Raw genomic sequence first — 14,061 nt, 5'->3', positions numbered from 1 at the left:
TTATTGTATGCATAACAACTGGCACTTTCTACTTGCTCTGTGTGCATCTATCTCATTTAACTTCACCAATTCCTTGTGCTGTAAATAGCGTTATCTTTACATTATGGCTACGGAATTGGAGGTTCAGGAGATACTTGCCGATGCCCCCCCTCTGGGAACAGCCGGCATCAAACCTCGGCTTTCAGTGAAAATTGTTACTGAAATTTCTGCCTGCTGAGCTTGGTGGTTCTCACCCTTGCCCCAGGGCAGTGCATAGAGGGCTTTGGGACATGTGTGGGGCATTTTTGGCTGTCCCAGTCCCTGGGGGACTTGGGAGAGGCTGCTCTCATTTAAGGGGGTGGAGAGGCTAAATGGCAGAACAGTGTCACACAGTGAAGAATCGTCCCGACTGCCATGCCAAAGGTGCCCTGGTGAGGTCCGCTGGGAGGACTGCCAAAGAATGTTCTAGCACTGATGTCATTTGGTAATTGGGTACTGGTTCTCATCACAACCATATGTGGCTGGTCCCTGGTAGCATGAGCGCTCTGCTTTTGGAACCAATTTATAAAAAAACAGTTAAACACTGAAAGCTTGCTGAAGTGCTTAACTCCAGTGAACTTAGAATCACCTTTTGAAACAAACAATCTGAGGTGGCCTTGGAGCTGGGTTGAAACTCACGTGGTCAGGGTTCATGGTTAAGCCTTCAGGAAAGACCCTTGTCATGTCCGTAGCTGCTGAGCCCCAGGCAGCTTCCTTGAGTGCCCAGCGACCCCACAGTACTCCTCAGACTCTGCCACGGCCCTGCTCGGCCCTCGGCCCGCAGCTCACCAGCCCCCTCTCCAACTGAGCCTTGTTCTGACCTTGGAGAGCCCCCGCTCTATCTAGAGCCTGCCCACCTGTGACTGCAGATCATAAACCATGCCCTGCTGGGCAACCGGAGGGCCCTCGCCCAGCTGTTTGTCAACCTGATGGAGGCCACGCTGCAGCAGGAGCTCGATGGCCACCGCCGCTGGCAGGGCCTGGTGGATGCCTGGAAGGCTCTCAAGAAGGAGGACCTGGTGCAGGGTTTCAGGTCGGTGGCTGCCCACACCACCCAAGGCTCCCCCCCTGCCCCCCTGGGCGGCAGCATAGGCGGGCGAGGGGGGCACATTCTCTCTCCCTTTGTTGTTACTTTAAAATGCTCTTGCTTTTTCTGGTGGTAAAAGTAATAGGTGCTCTTTTTTAAAAGTCAAAATAGATAAAAGTATAAGGAAGAAATTAAAAATCACCATTAATTCCTCACCACAGTGAGAAGCACAGCTGATATTTTGGTATATTTTCTCCCAGGCTTTTTTAGACCCATACTGTGCATGTAGATTTGTATCTTATTTTCTTCATACACATTTTCTCATAAGCATTTTCTGAGCACTGTACAAATTGTTTGAAAATGTTAGTCTGATTATCTGCCCACTGTCCACTCTTTACTATTACTGGGCCAAGGAGAATGGCCATCCCTCAGGCTTGGGACACTTCCCACCCTGTGGTAGCAGGTTTTACCCATGGGAGGCAGGGTGAAGAGAGGGCCCATCTCCAAGCTTCCTCCACCAGATGGCACTTTTGTTAATACTGACACAAGGGTCCTGGAGCTTTTGGCCAATAAGGAAGGCTTTCTTTTGCTAAGAAAGGGACTCTTGGGACCAAGATGTCTGAGGACACCAAAGAGTATCTGTCTGTGCTGCAGCCGTGGGGGTGGGAGGCCCATCTGTACACCCGCATTTCTAGATGGAGAGCACCAGAGTCTGACGCTGGGGAGGAAGGAAAAGTGTATTGAGGTCTGGCTGCACCTGTACTTTCCCTGTGACCTTGGTCAAGGGCTTGAACATACAGAGCCTTTTTCTGCAGGTGTCGTGATGAACTGGCGATAGGGTTTCAGTGATGGTCAACAAGATGCTGTATGGAAAGTGCCTGGTCTTGGCCTGGGCTTGGGAGGTTGTTAAGATGTCAGTAATCATCATCGGCAGTGATGGCAGGAGCTGACATTTCCTGGGCATTTCCCAGGAGCCAGGCACGGTGCTAAGGGCTTTGCTCACATTATCTTGCTGGGTCCTCACAAGTACTCCTTGAGGAAGGTACTGTCATTAGCTCCATTACAGAAGAGGAAACTGAGATTCAGCGCGGGCAACTTGCCCAAGGTCACAGAGCTGGAGGCGACAGTCAGGACCCACACCCGATCTGTGCCTGCTGGTCCCTCCATTCTTCTCTCCCCCGCTCTCCTTCCCTCTCTTTCCTCCCTCCTTTCCTCAGAGGCCCGGATGGAGGGGAAGGAGCTGGGAGTGGTGTCCGGGTGCTAGGGTTCTGAACGTTCTTACCATGGGTCTCATCCCTTCTCTCCCATCCACCTTGCCCCTCCTCTCCTCTGCATGGTGCCGACGTGTCTGGACGCCCAGTGAGTTCATGGCCAGTGAAAGGATCCAGACTCCTCCAGCTGTGAAGATGGAGTTGGAGACCATGTTTAAGAACCAGAGCGCCCTGCAGCAAAATCGGCTGGACCATCTCTGCACCATCTGGTACAGAAGGAGGGGCTGCTGGGGAGGGGCACCTTTCGGGGGTCCATGGGGGAGGCAGGCACAGTCCTCAGCGTTGACCTTTCTTCTGAGGTGTCCTCCAGACCCGGCCATCTCCCAGTTCTCTGGTCCTGGGCTGGTTGCCTGGGTCCATGTTCTGGGGTGTCCCAGCCCTAGTGGCAGCAGGGCACATGACACATTTGCTGCAGAAAGAAGTTTAGTGTGGCTCTGCCAAAGAGCTTGGAAGAGGGTAATGGCAGGGGCGAGGTCGGAGGGGAGCGGGGGAAGGAGGGGCCAGGTCAGGGGCTAGACTTTTCCCTGAGGGCAGCGGGGAGCAGAGCGGCTCCATCAGCTCTGCAGTTTGGAGGGTGGGTAGAGGGGTATGAATGAAGCTGAAGGCTCGGAGGTTGATGAGGAGGCTGCTGCCATCAGACAGGGACCTGTTAGAGGCTGTGGACGCCTCCCTCAGACCTGGGTCCACCTCTGATCCCATGATAAGCTCTTTGGCGGGGGCATACTGAATGTTCTAGACCCTGGAAGCCCACCGTCTGGGGAGCCTGTAGCATCCACCCTCAGCAGCAGGATGGAGCCTGTGTGGTCCTGCAAAGCAAAGACATTTCATGTGTTGGGACCCGTGCACCTCGTTGGTCCCTTTCACCCTGGTGATGCTGGGATGCAGGTTCTTCCCGTCTCCCCACCACAGAGCTCAAGTTCTCCTGGGACGTAAATGACTATTAGGACCCCCACAGCGTGAGCCAGAAGGACTCCCTCAGGATTGGCATCTCCTGCCCCATGTGCAGCCACATTTTCATGCAGTGTGACATTAACAACGTGGATAAAAATCTCAACACAAGGAAAAGTGCTTTTGTTGTTTTCTCTGACTCCACTTATTTCTGACTCTGAATCCCTGTTCATAAAGCTGGGCAAAACTTAGCCTTTCTTGGGGATCCTGTCCACTGAGGGAAAGTTATGGAACCCCACCCAAAGCCAGGCCTGGTGGTGGGAGTCTGGTCATCAGTTTGGTCCACACACATGCAGCTGGGCAACTGCTGCTGCTTCCAGACTGTTGGACGCAGGAATCTTGAGGAGGCTGCTCTGAGCCCCTGAGTCCTCACACCCAGGCAACCGTTGCTGTCCAGAGATGTGGGTCTTGCAGCTGCTCCCACGGTGCCACCAGGAAGTAGGCTGGTGGTACTGCCAGGCTGGCACTGCCAGGCACCCGCCATCCTGCTGTGTCTGCACCTCCCCCCCAGCCCCTTTCTATTGGGTGAGGAGAGAGTCTTGGTCCCCAGCGTCCTCCTCCTCCCCAGGGCTGTCAGCCCACTCCCACAAATGCCTTCTCCTCAACAATGTTCTTGACTCTCCTAAGAACTTAGACTTTTGCAAACAAAATGCAGAAAGATTTTTAGGCTGATGTCTTTTATGCCCCACCACATCCCTCATACAGGCTGTGAATGTGGGGCTGACTGCTGCCTGAGTGGAGGGGAGAGACAGGGCCAAAGACCTGGAGAAAAATGCATTCATTGATGCTTCTGGCCAAAGCTGGGACACACTGTAAAATGGCAGTGTCTGCAGGCAGAGCATGGAGCTGGGTGTGTGATATGACCTGGCCTGGAGGAAGGTGGGGGCAATTCTAAGAAATCAGAGGCAAGAGCACATTTATAGGACATAGGACCCAGCAGTGGGGATATATAGAAAGGTGAAGTCAGGACATAATCCCACTGTCTGGAAGCATTGCAAACACTATGCTTAAACACACAACTTAAAGGTAAAGTTGCAAAGCCTTGATCACAGAATTCCAGTGAGTGTCGAGCGAAGGTTTGGGTTTGTGGTGTTTGTGCAAAGAGGTCTGGACAACTCCCACAAAGCACACTGGGTAGACACCACCTATGCTTCCTTGACCTGTCAGCAGCTGCTAGGGAGCCTTCTAATCAAGCCCGAGGAACTGTTGCATGGAACTGCCTCATATGGGATCACACATAGCGCCCACCTCCCATCCCGGCCCAGAGCTCCAGGCCTTCCTCTGTAAACCCAGAGCCCCAGACGCCCGGCGAGGATCCTTGTTTCGGCGCATACCAGGCCCTCTGCAGGCTTGTGGGCAGTGGTGGCAGAGGGGTGGGGAGTCTTATTAAGAGTCCCAGGGCCCCAAGAGGGAGTTATCCAAAGTCCCAGGAGAATCCCCATGGATTTCCCTGGACCCAGTAAGTATATGTGCATATAGTTTTAAAATAGTTTTTAAAAATAAAATTTGCATTTTAGAATAATGTTAGATTTACAGAAAAGTTACAAAGATAACACACAGAATTCCTGTATACTCCTAATCCAGTTTCCCTAATGTCATCTTACACTGCCAGTGGACACTTGTCAACACTAAGAAATTAACTTGGATGCATTCCCATTAAGTAAACACCAGACTTTTTCGGATTTCACCAGTTTTTCCATTAATGTCCTTTTTCTGTTCCAGGACCCAATCTAGGATGCCACAGTGCATTTAGTACAATGTTTAGACTTGAGATTATGCCCTGCACACTCTTGTACCTACCTTTTGCTCTTTACTGTCCCACTATGAGTGGGCTGCCCTAGACCATCCTGGGTTACACCTCTTGTCCTGACATAATTATTAATCGCATCCCCCTTTCACTGGAAAAATGTCCTGGTTTGGACAGTAAATAGCATGTCATACGCATTTTTCCACATCACTAAACACCACCTATAACTTCCTTAGTGGCTTAAAGCAACAATCATTTTTTGCTTCTCATGATTCTGTGAGCTGGCTGAGCGGTTCCCTGTGGCTGGGCTGGATGGCCCCACTCCCGTGTCTGGAGCATCAGCTGGGACAGCTGGGCCCTCTCTCCACTTGCTCTCTCTGCCTCCAGGAGGCTAATCCAGGCTTGTAGGCATGGTGGTGGTGCTGGCAGAAGAGCTCCCTACAGCAAGAGAGGGCAAGCGGAATGCATAAGCCCTTTCCCCAAGCCTTTTCTGTGTCATGTTTGCTAGTGTCCCATTGGCCAAAGCAAATCTCATGGCCAAACCCAGATCCAGGGGTGGAAAAATAGACTCCACCTGCTAGTGGGAGGACCTAACAATACTGACCATTTTTCAATCAGTAACACTCTTCTTAGTGACTACAGAAGAGAATTCATGTATTTTATTTAGACAATTCCCTATTGTTGGAATGAAGGTTGTTTTTGATTTTTTGAGTGTTTATAAACAGTACTGTTAAGCAACTGTCTTAATGCATAAACTTTGTATGCATTTTATATTGTTATCTCTCATTAGGTTCCTCGAAGTGGCTTCCTGGGTCGTGTGATAACCGTTTGTTTTTTTTCCATTAGGAAAATTCAGTTTTATTTTCTAAGTAACAGGCTCAATAATATTATTAGACCTTTTCACGAGGTATGCTTTTGGCACCAGGAAATCCCCAACAGGTCACTCATTTCATCGGTATTTACGTAGATACTTCCCTAGACCTGTGTTCCTTGAAGATGCTACCAATTTTGGTAAGTGAGTGTTTTATTCAAGTATGGCTCACGTGTCACATCTTCCTTCCCCAGTGACCTCCTGCCCCCCAATTACAGCAAAGCTCAGCTGACTGAATGGCGTTCTACTCTCAACTCCCTGAATAAGCACCTCGGTGAGTGAGGTTTGTGGGATCCCACTTGAGTGTCGCCAGAACTCTGCTCAAGTAGTAGCTTTGTAGCAGCTTCAGTCTGTCAGCCAGTCATTTATGTGAGAGTCTGTTATAAACTCAGGAGTAGGTGGCAAGTCCCTCTTGGGGAAGAAGGGTTGGGGTGTGGAGAGAAGAGTAAGCTCTGAGGGTTTATCTCGGACCCCCAGACCTTGCCTGGCAGAGCCCCTCCTCCTCCCACCACCTCCCAAGTCACTGCCCAGCTGGTCCCACACTCTGACCCCTGACCACAGCATGGAGCCAGAGGGATGGCTCAGCTCCAAGGACCACCTGTGAGGACGGCTCAGGGGCCAGACCCTGGATGTATGAGGTGCACTGTCCCCACTCTGGGACCTAGTGGAAGTCATGGCCTCTCTCGGCCTCAAATTCCTCCTCCATAAAATAGGAATCTCAGGAGTAATAAAGGTACCTACCTTGTGGGGTTGATGTAAGAATCACGTGCAATCCTGTAGTCCAGTCATAGTTCAGTGCCTGGCTTACTCAGTGCTCAAGAAAAAATGGTAATGTTTAGAAATTCTCTATAACCAGGGTCCTCAAACTCCAGCCCATGGGCCACTGCCCGTTAGTAAATAAGGTTCATTGGGACACAGCTCCACTCATTTGTTTACATACTGTCTCTGGCTGCTTCTGCTCTATAACAGCAGAAATGAGTGGTTGCAGCAGAGACTGTATGGCTCTCAAAGCTGGAAATATTACTATCTAGCAGAGTTTGCCAAGTCTTGCTCTAGAAGATATATGCAATACAATATTTCAGTCTCCTTTGAGGCAACCCAGTGAGGTCAGTGGTGTCATTGCCCCTCTGTGATAGAGAAGGATTCAGAGGCACAGAGAGGTGAAGTGTCCTGCCCAAAGTCACACAGCTAAGGAAGTGTCACAGCCAGACTTGACCTGGGTGCTTTGGTTAGTAGTACCCACCACTGCTCCCAGGGCTCTTGGGTTTATAATTCCAAAGATATTATAATTATGTTATAATACCAAGCATAAGAGCCCTGAGACCCTAAATAATAGCAATGGCTGCCATTCACTGGGCGCCTCCTAGGAACAAGCATGGTGCTGGGCCCTGGTAACCAGCAGGGCGGATCTCTCTGGAGTGCTTCCTGTCCAGAGCAGAAGTCAGACCACGCAGGATGTTACAGCAGGGAGTGGACAGGTGGCCAGCTGCATGAATGTGTATTTGGGGGCACAGCCTGGTTAAAGGTTATAAGACACCTTGCCAAGGAAGTGATCATCCAGTTGAGACCTGCAAGGCAAGTACAAGTTAGCCAGGCCCAGAGGTCAGGGGAGCTTTCTAAGCCAGAAGACTAGTATGTGGGGAGGCTGAGAGGCCAGACAGAGCTGGGACCTTCAGGGAAAGGAGAAGGTGGCAGGCGAGGCTGGAAGATGCCAGAGGGCCAGACTGTGCTGGCCATGTGGCCCTGTGTGGAAGGCTGAACTTTATCCTAAAGGCAGTGGGAACCCAGTAGAAGGTTCTGAGCTGGGAGTGATAAGGTGAGAGAGGGGAACGGATCAGAGGGGTACAGGAACAGAAGCACAGAGACCTGGGGGTGGGGGCTTCATCATAGTGACTTCATAGGAAGGGTGGAGGTGTGCTGGCCTAGGCAGCGGCCCTGGGGATGGGAGAAACCAGCTTTATGGCCTCTCCTCACCAGTTCCACTACACATCTACCCTCCCCAGTGTTCTAACTGCCATCCAGCCTGCCCTCCTCCCAGCCCTTGTCAAGGAACAACCACCACACAATCTTTGTGTTATCTTTCAGTTTCTAGAACTGCCAGGAACATTAAACTTCAGTTCCTTATCTTAGACACCAAGAGATACACCGAGGTGACTATAAACCAGAAACAGTAGGGCGGAGGAAGAGGAGAAGATCAATCAATCAATTAATCAGTCCATCAGCTTCTGAATGTTCTGCTGGTCCATTCACTTCTTAAGGGGTTCACCACACACATGATCTGTAAACGCTCCTTAATTTGCACCCGGTTACTGTTTCGTGACTTGGTGCAACTCCCCCAAAAGAATTTCACCAGCCTCGAAACTGAGTCAAGAATTAGGGTCAGAACAGAAAAAGGTGGCTCCTTATTTGAGGTCCTTATCTTGGGGTGTCGGGAACTTTGAGGCAAGGAAGATAGCAGCCCCTGATCTAAATTATCCCCGCTACTGAGGCACTTGGCTGGGGAGAAGCCTCTTCCCTGAGCGACGGGGAAACTCCTCTTCCCAACCTCCCCTCTTCTTTTGGAAGAGCTGCTGACGTCTTTTTTCCACCTATGGAGACGCCTACCACGTGGACTGCATGATGCGGGTCCGCTTGCAGTATGAGAAGACCTGGCAGGAGTGCCTGGCCCAAGTGCAGAAGTGCAAGGTGGGTGCCCCTCCTGGCCGGTCTGAGGAGAGGAGCACAGGGCATGCCCCTACCCCTCTCCAACCCGCACCCCCTGCTTTCCCTCCACGCTGGCCTCTGGGCATTCTGAAGCTGTTCCCTCAGCCTGGACCCTCTTCTCCCCAGCTGTTCCCACCCACGCCTCAATGGCCCACAACATGACCTCCTCCAGGAAGCCTTCCCTGACCCCACGGACAAAGTTTCACATTCTGATCACCTCAGCCTTCACCCTTGACCCTCTGTATCACTTCACTTTATTTATTCAGTGGCGGTCATGTCATGGGAGTTATTTCCAATGCTTCCCTTTTGTAAATAGTGTTGCCACTGGCATCACACACGACTTCACTCCACCCGCCCACCTCTGTTAGAGGGTGAGACAGCGAGTCCTCTCACAACCCCCTTCAATTACAATGCCTGGTTTTTTGAGGTGCAAGGACATATTGTGTCAAAATGCCCCCTCCCTGCCTCCTTGGGAAAACTGTTTAGATGAAAAACCCCCAAAAGCCTAATCATTTTGAAGATGGTCTAACCTGCCGGCTCTGGCGGTAGGAGTCCCCAAGCCATGAGGGTCTCACCTGTGGGCCCCAAGAAGCTCCTGTTCCTCCATCCCCCCCTCATGTGTGTGTCTGTCGAGCTCTGGCTCTGCCACCAAGACTCTGAGGTGAGCAGAGTTCAGGGGAGCAGAGCGCTGTCCAGTGCGATGCACGGTGCGGGCGCTGTGGCCTCTGGGGGCTGTGCCACACTCTTGCACCCACTCTCGTCAAATCCTACAAGGCCCTGCAGAGTGGGAGTCACTGGCCCCATCTGGAGGTGAGAAGACCAGTTTGCAAAAGGCCCAGGGGCTGTCCGAGCCCACAGGGCTCTGCCCACTTGCTCTGTGGCCTTAGGGGCAGTCACGTGTCTCTCAGTCAGCCCTTTAGGGGCATCAAACTTTAGGAGTAAAGTCTGGAGGGAAACCTTGTGCCCTTGGAGAGCCTCCCCAAGACCACACCCCCAGCGCTCACCACCTCGTCACTCACCCCTTCCCCAGAGCCCCATGGCCCTGTGGCCCGGGGTGCTGACACCTTGTACCCATGCTCATGGCCCCTGGTTGGGTGCATGCAGGGGGTGAATGCTGACGTCCTCATGTACCCCAAGAGCACTCTGAGCCTGACAGAGGGCGCCTGGTGTTCCTGGGCAGCGGCGTTGGAAGTATACCACTGGAGACATGTTTTTAATTTGGGGGAGGTTGATTTATTCTAGATTTTGTACATAAATCAAGTCTTTATTAATATAGAGAACTGGCTTTCCAGCTGGCATAATTCCAGACAGGAAATGGGAGCCGTGACTGGCTTACAGCAACGCTGAGGCCGTGTAGAATGGAGGTTTATGCCTGTAGGGTCTGCTGTAGGACAGTTCTGAGTTCAGATCCCAGTTCCACCACTTGCCAGGTGTGTAACCTCCAGCAAGTTCCTTCACTTCTGTGAGCTTTAGTTTCCTATCTGCCAAACGGGGCTAATGAGAACACCTCTGGGGGATTCAGTGAACAGGGGCAGCACACAGCACCTGGACACAGTGGGCAGATAAAGCTGGACCGTCTCCGCCGCTGTGGGAGTTTCCGCTGAGTTCTCAGGGGTGGCTGGGAGGCGATCTCAGGGGGCAGGACCAGCCCTGAGGTGAAGCTCCCATCAGCCCTAAGCCGGGCTCTACCTTGTTCCTCTCCAGAAGCAGCTGCTGGACTGGAAGGCCTTCACTGAGGAGGAAGCAGAGAGCCTGGTGAGCCCGTCCTTCTTCCAGATGGTGGGAAGTCTCCAGAGCAAGGTGGAGGAGGAGCTGGAGGTCTTGGATGTGCGTAACGGGGGACCTGTGCAGCTGCGGAGCAGGGTGGGGGGCACCCGGGGTGCTGGGCTGTGAGAGGAGTGGGAGCCCAGGGGCTTACAACTTTGCTGTCGCTGGTGAGTGCGGCCCCTCGGAGCAGTGCCCCTGTGCCGGGTGCTCCAGGCTCACCCCTTGATGCCTCAGTCACCCGCGGACTCCGATTGAACAGTCTTGGGCAGTGAGTGCTCCCCGAGCCCTTGCCGAGTCTGAGTGCTGAAGGTCACGAGGAGCAATAAGCCTGCATCCCATGATGCTTAGAGTCTAGAGCAGGGGTCAGCAAACGTTTTCTGTAAAGGGCCAGATAGTAAATATTTTAGGCTCTGTGGGCTGTCAGGTTTCTGGCACAAATTCTCGCTCTGCTGTTGTCACACAGAAGCAGCCCTATGCAATGCAGAAATGAATGGGTATGGCTGTGTTTCAATAAAACTTTATTTATGGACACTGAAATTTGAATTTCATATAATTTTTACATCATTAAATATCTTCTTTAGGTTTTCTTCAGCCATTAAAAAATGTGAAGTCTGTGCTTAGTTCCCAAGGTTAAACAAAAATAGGCAGGGGGCTATATTTAGCTCACAGGCCACAGTTTGCCAACCCCAGACCCTAGGAGAGTATAAAAGACACACATGAAAGAGGGAGAGGTGAGGATTTAACAGTAGACTGTGGTGTTTGGCTCAGGTGCTGAGTCGGAATCCAAAGAAGGAGGAATGCCCCAGGCCAAGGTGGGTATGGCCCACCTGATGCCAGGCTGGTGTCTAGGGTGGCACCTTCTTCTTTGTAGGCCCCAAACTCCATCTTCTTCCTGTCAGGGACTTCAGTGGACACGGGGCAGGTCTAGAGATGGGACTTCAGGTCAGCCAGTCCGAGGGCATGGCCTTGGACAGACCAGAAATGCTGTCCCAGCAGAGAGGGGACCATGAGCCACGACGTGGCACAGAAGATAACCTTGAGGGATGGTGCCCAGGCAGTGACGGCCAGTGACGTGGGCCTCCACTGGCTGGCGAGGGAGCCCCATGAGTGGGGCTCTTCTCCTCAGCCTGGGCCGGTTGGCACTTAAGGCCCCTTCTCTGGGTTCTGCCACCGCAGAAATCCTTCGAGGCCGTGGCGAAGCAGACAGAGTGGCAGAGCTCAGATCTCTTCAGCTATTTCCAGGAGGCTGTGCAGCTGTGGGAGGTACATCGGAGCATGCTGTCGATGCAGGAGGTGGAGCTCGAGAAGAGGATGGAGCAGCGGCGGCAGAAGCACAGCCACGAGAGCCAGGTGCGGGCCCGGCATCCAAGTAGCCCCCAAGAGGCGTGAGCGAAGGGCCACACCCAGACTGTCAGCTGCCCAGTGGCTCTGCTTGGTGGCCCGTGAACTCAGCCAGCGTTCAGGTGCAAAGCAAAGAAAAAGAACTTCAATCCATACTTCACACCGTATTTTATGTATTTTATTTTTATAGAAAAATTAACCCCAACTGTATCTTAGACTCAAATGTAAAACCTCAAGCTATAAAACTTGAGCAGATAGGAAACTGAGGCTCACCTTGGTCACGGGGCTGCATGGGAGCAGAAGAATCCTGCCAGAGTCAGGTCCGGGTTGTGCGATGGGTGCCGGATCCAGACATGTCTGTGAGGCGGTCTGCGTGAGAGACAGACAGACTGGGGGGCATGGAGCATCTACCTCTGGCAGTCATCCTGTCCCCACAAGACATGAGCTGGCCCCCAGCCACCTGCCTTCACACAGTCTAGGGGTGGAGGGGTGCACTCAGCATCTGACGTCAAGCACAACGGGTGAGAAGGAGAGCAAGGAGTAGGTGCCTCTGGAAGGTGTAGCGGGGGCCTGCCCGGGGGGGCTGGGAGTGAGGGACGTGTCCCTGAGGAGTCCCATCTAAGCGGGGTCTCCAGGGATATAAAGTAGACAGAGAAGAACATTCCAGGCAGGGAAAAGAGCCCAAAGGCCCAGAGCAGTGAGAGTAAGGGTGGTGGTACATTTGGTGCCCCTTTTGTAGAAAAGAGCCTGCCCGGGGCACCTGGACCTCAGCTCCAGGGGCAGGGTCTTTGCGTGTCATGTACACTCGTCGAGCTCTGGTAACTCACATCTGCTTCCTTCTGTTTGGGGTGTGGCTGCCAGGCCCAGGAGGCTCACCTCGATAAGCTCTTGGACCAACTGAGGCAGCAAAGCTGTGAGAATACCCTGAAGTTACACCTGGAAAAGGCCAAAGATTTTCTGAAGAATATGAAATGCAGGTAGGCAGACCAGACTCCAGAAGGGGATGGTCTGGAATTCATATTCAAGATCAGAGGGTGCCTGCCTAGGAGCCCAACCCAATGATGCCTCCAACTTCAGAGAACATTGTGGTTCTTTGCAGCTCTACCCTCAGCCAACACAAAAGGTTTCAGGGAGAACTTTGATCAGAAAAGTTTATGGAGGGAGGTTTCTAGGCCATGTAGTTTAAAGGTCAAGAGCATGGCCCCTCCCCCCACCTTCTTAAATTTTAAAACATACATGCTTTGTTAAAGAAAAAAAAAGTTAACAAATACAAACATGTAGGAAATTCTCCTAATTTCTGCCCAACTCGTCCTTTTTGTGAACATAGACATTTATAAATGTGGATATATATATACACATACAGTGTTTTTAAAATAAGAATTGTTCTATAACTGCAGATATATTTTCATTTTTAAATGACCATCCATTCATTAATATGGATGCTTCATAATGATTTAACCATCCTCCAATTGATTTGCTTTTTAAGACTGGTGCCAATCTCTCAATATTAAAAACAGTTCCCTGTGAACTATCTTGTACCTTTGTGCCTTTGTACAGCTAATTCTGTAAGGACTATTCTCAGAAATGGAACTGCACTGCCAATTGACTGCAGTACTTAGATTCAGAAGTACGTTTTAAGGCAAATAAGTAACCCCCTGAACCTTGGTCTTCTTACCTAGGGAACAGATAAAAGTCTGGGCCTTGGGGTTTTGGAGTGCTTGATGGGATGATATAGGTAAAGTTCAAGGACAGAGTTAGTAGAGTAGACAGGAAGTGGTAACCCATGTTAAAACATGCAGAGAACTCTCTCGCATGTGTTTCCTAAATGTTCTACAAAGAGTATGTATTCTTTGTATGATCAGAAAAATAGCAAAACAAACCAAAGACTGTTATTGTAAAAGGAAACCTGCGCAGTAGCTCTGCACAGAACTAAACGCCAGGTACAAGCCCACCTCCATGTGGTCCGAGGCATGGCTCTTGGCTGGGGTCTCTCACACCCAGCTGACCCCCCTTAGACAGTGTTCTCACCTCCCTCCCTCCCAGGTATGAGAGTTTTCATGGCCTCCTGACAAAGGAAGTGATGGAGTACCCAGCGATCATACTGAAGGAACTCAACTCCTACAGCTCCACCCTCAGCCGACACTTCTGTGTTCGTGAAATCTTTGAACAGGTATGGAAAGAGATACAAAAAATCCCAGCTGCTCACCAAGAAGCAATGGGGAGAGGATGACTTCTAGGTCTTATTTGCCTCAATTTTGAATGCCTCTCTAGGCTGTGGGGAGTTAGAATCTATGTCAGGACATCAAGGAGTGAGAAGCTAAAAGCGTCTCCTAAAGAGACCATCTCTTCTCAGATTAAAAGAGGTTGA

The 14,061-nt window shown here is 51.3% G+C and overlaps 1 protein-coding gene across 2 annotated transcripts in view; it reads left to right on the top strand.

Moving 5' to 3' along the window:
• Positions 1–14,061, top strand: part of CCDC180 (coiled-coil domain containing 180) — a 54,845-nt gene that overhangs the window by 8,250 nt on the left and 32,534 nt on the right. For both annotated transcript variants that reach the window (XM_061201121.1, XM_061201120.1), the window contains exons 8-15: positions 888–1,051; positions 2,406–2,525; positions 6,077–6,156; positions 8,479–8,567; positions 10,290–10,412; positions 11,529–11,702; positions 12,555–12,670; positions 13,737–13,863. In XM_061201121.1, coding sequence (XP_061057104.1) covers positions 888–1,051; positions 2,406–2,525; positions 6,077–6,156; positions 8,479–8,567; positions 10,290–10,412; positions 11,529–11,702; positions 12,555–12,670; positions 13,737–13,863 — 993 coding nt within the window. The remainder of the gene's footprint in view (positions 1–887; positions 1,052–2,405; positions 2,526–6,076; positions 6,157–8,478; positions 8,568–10,289; positions 10,413–11,528; positions 11,703–12,554; positions 12,671–13,736; positions 13,864–14,061) is intronic.

This window comes from Eubalaena glacialis, chromosome 9, assembly GCF_028564815.1.
Source record: "Eubalaena glacialis isolate mEubGla1 chromosome 9, mEubGla1.1.hap2.+ XY, whole genome shotgun sequence".
Taxonomy (NCBI): Eukaryota; Metazoa; Chordata; class Mammalia; order Artiodactyla; family Balaenidae; genus Eubalaena; species Eubalaena glacialis.
The sequence above is the reverse complement of the archived record's forward strand: the minus strand, read 5'-3'. Positions and strand labels throughout refer to the sequence as shown.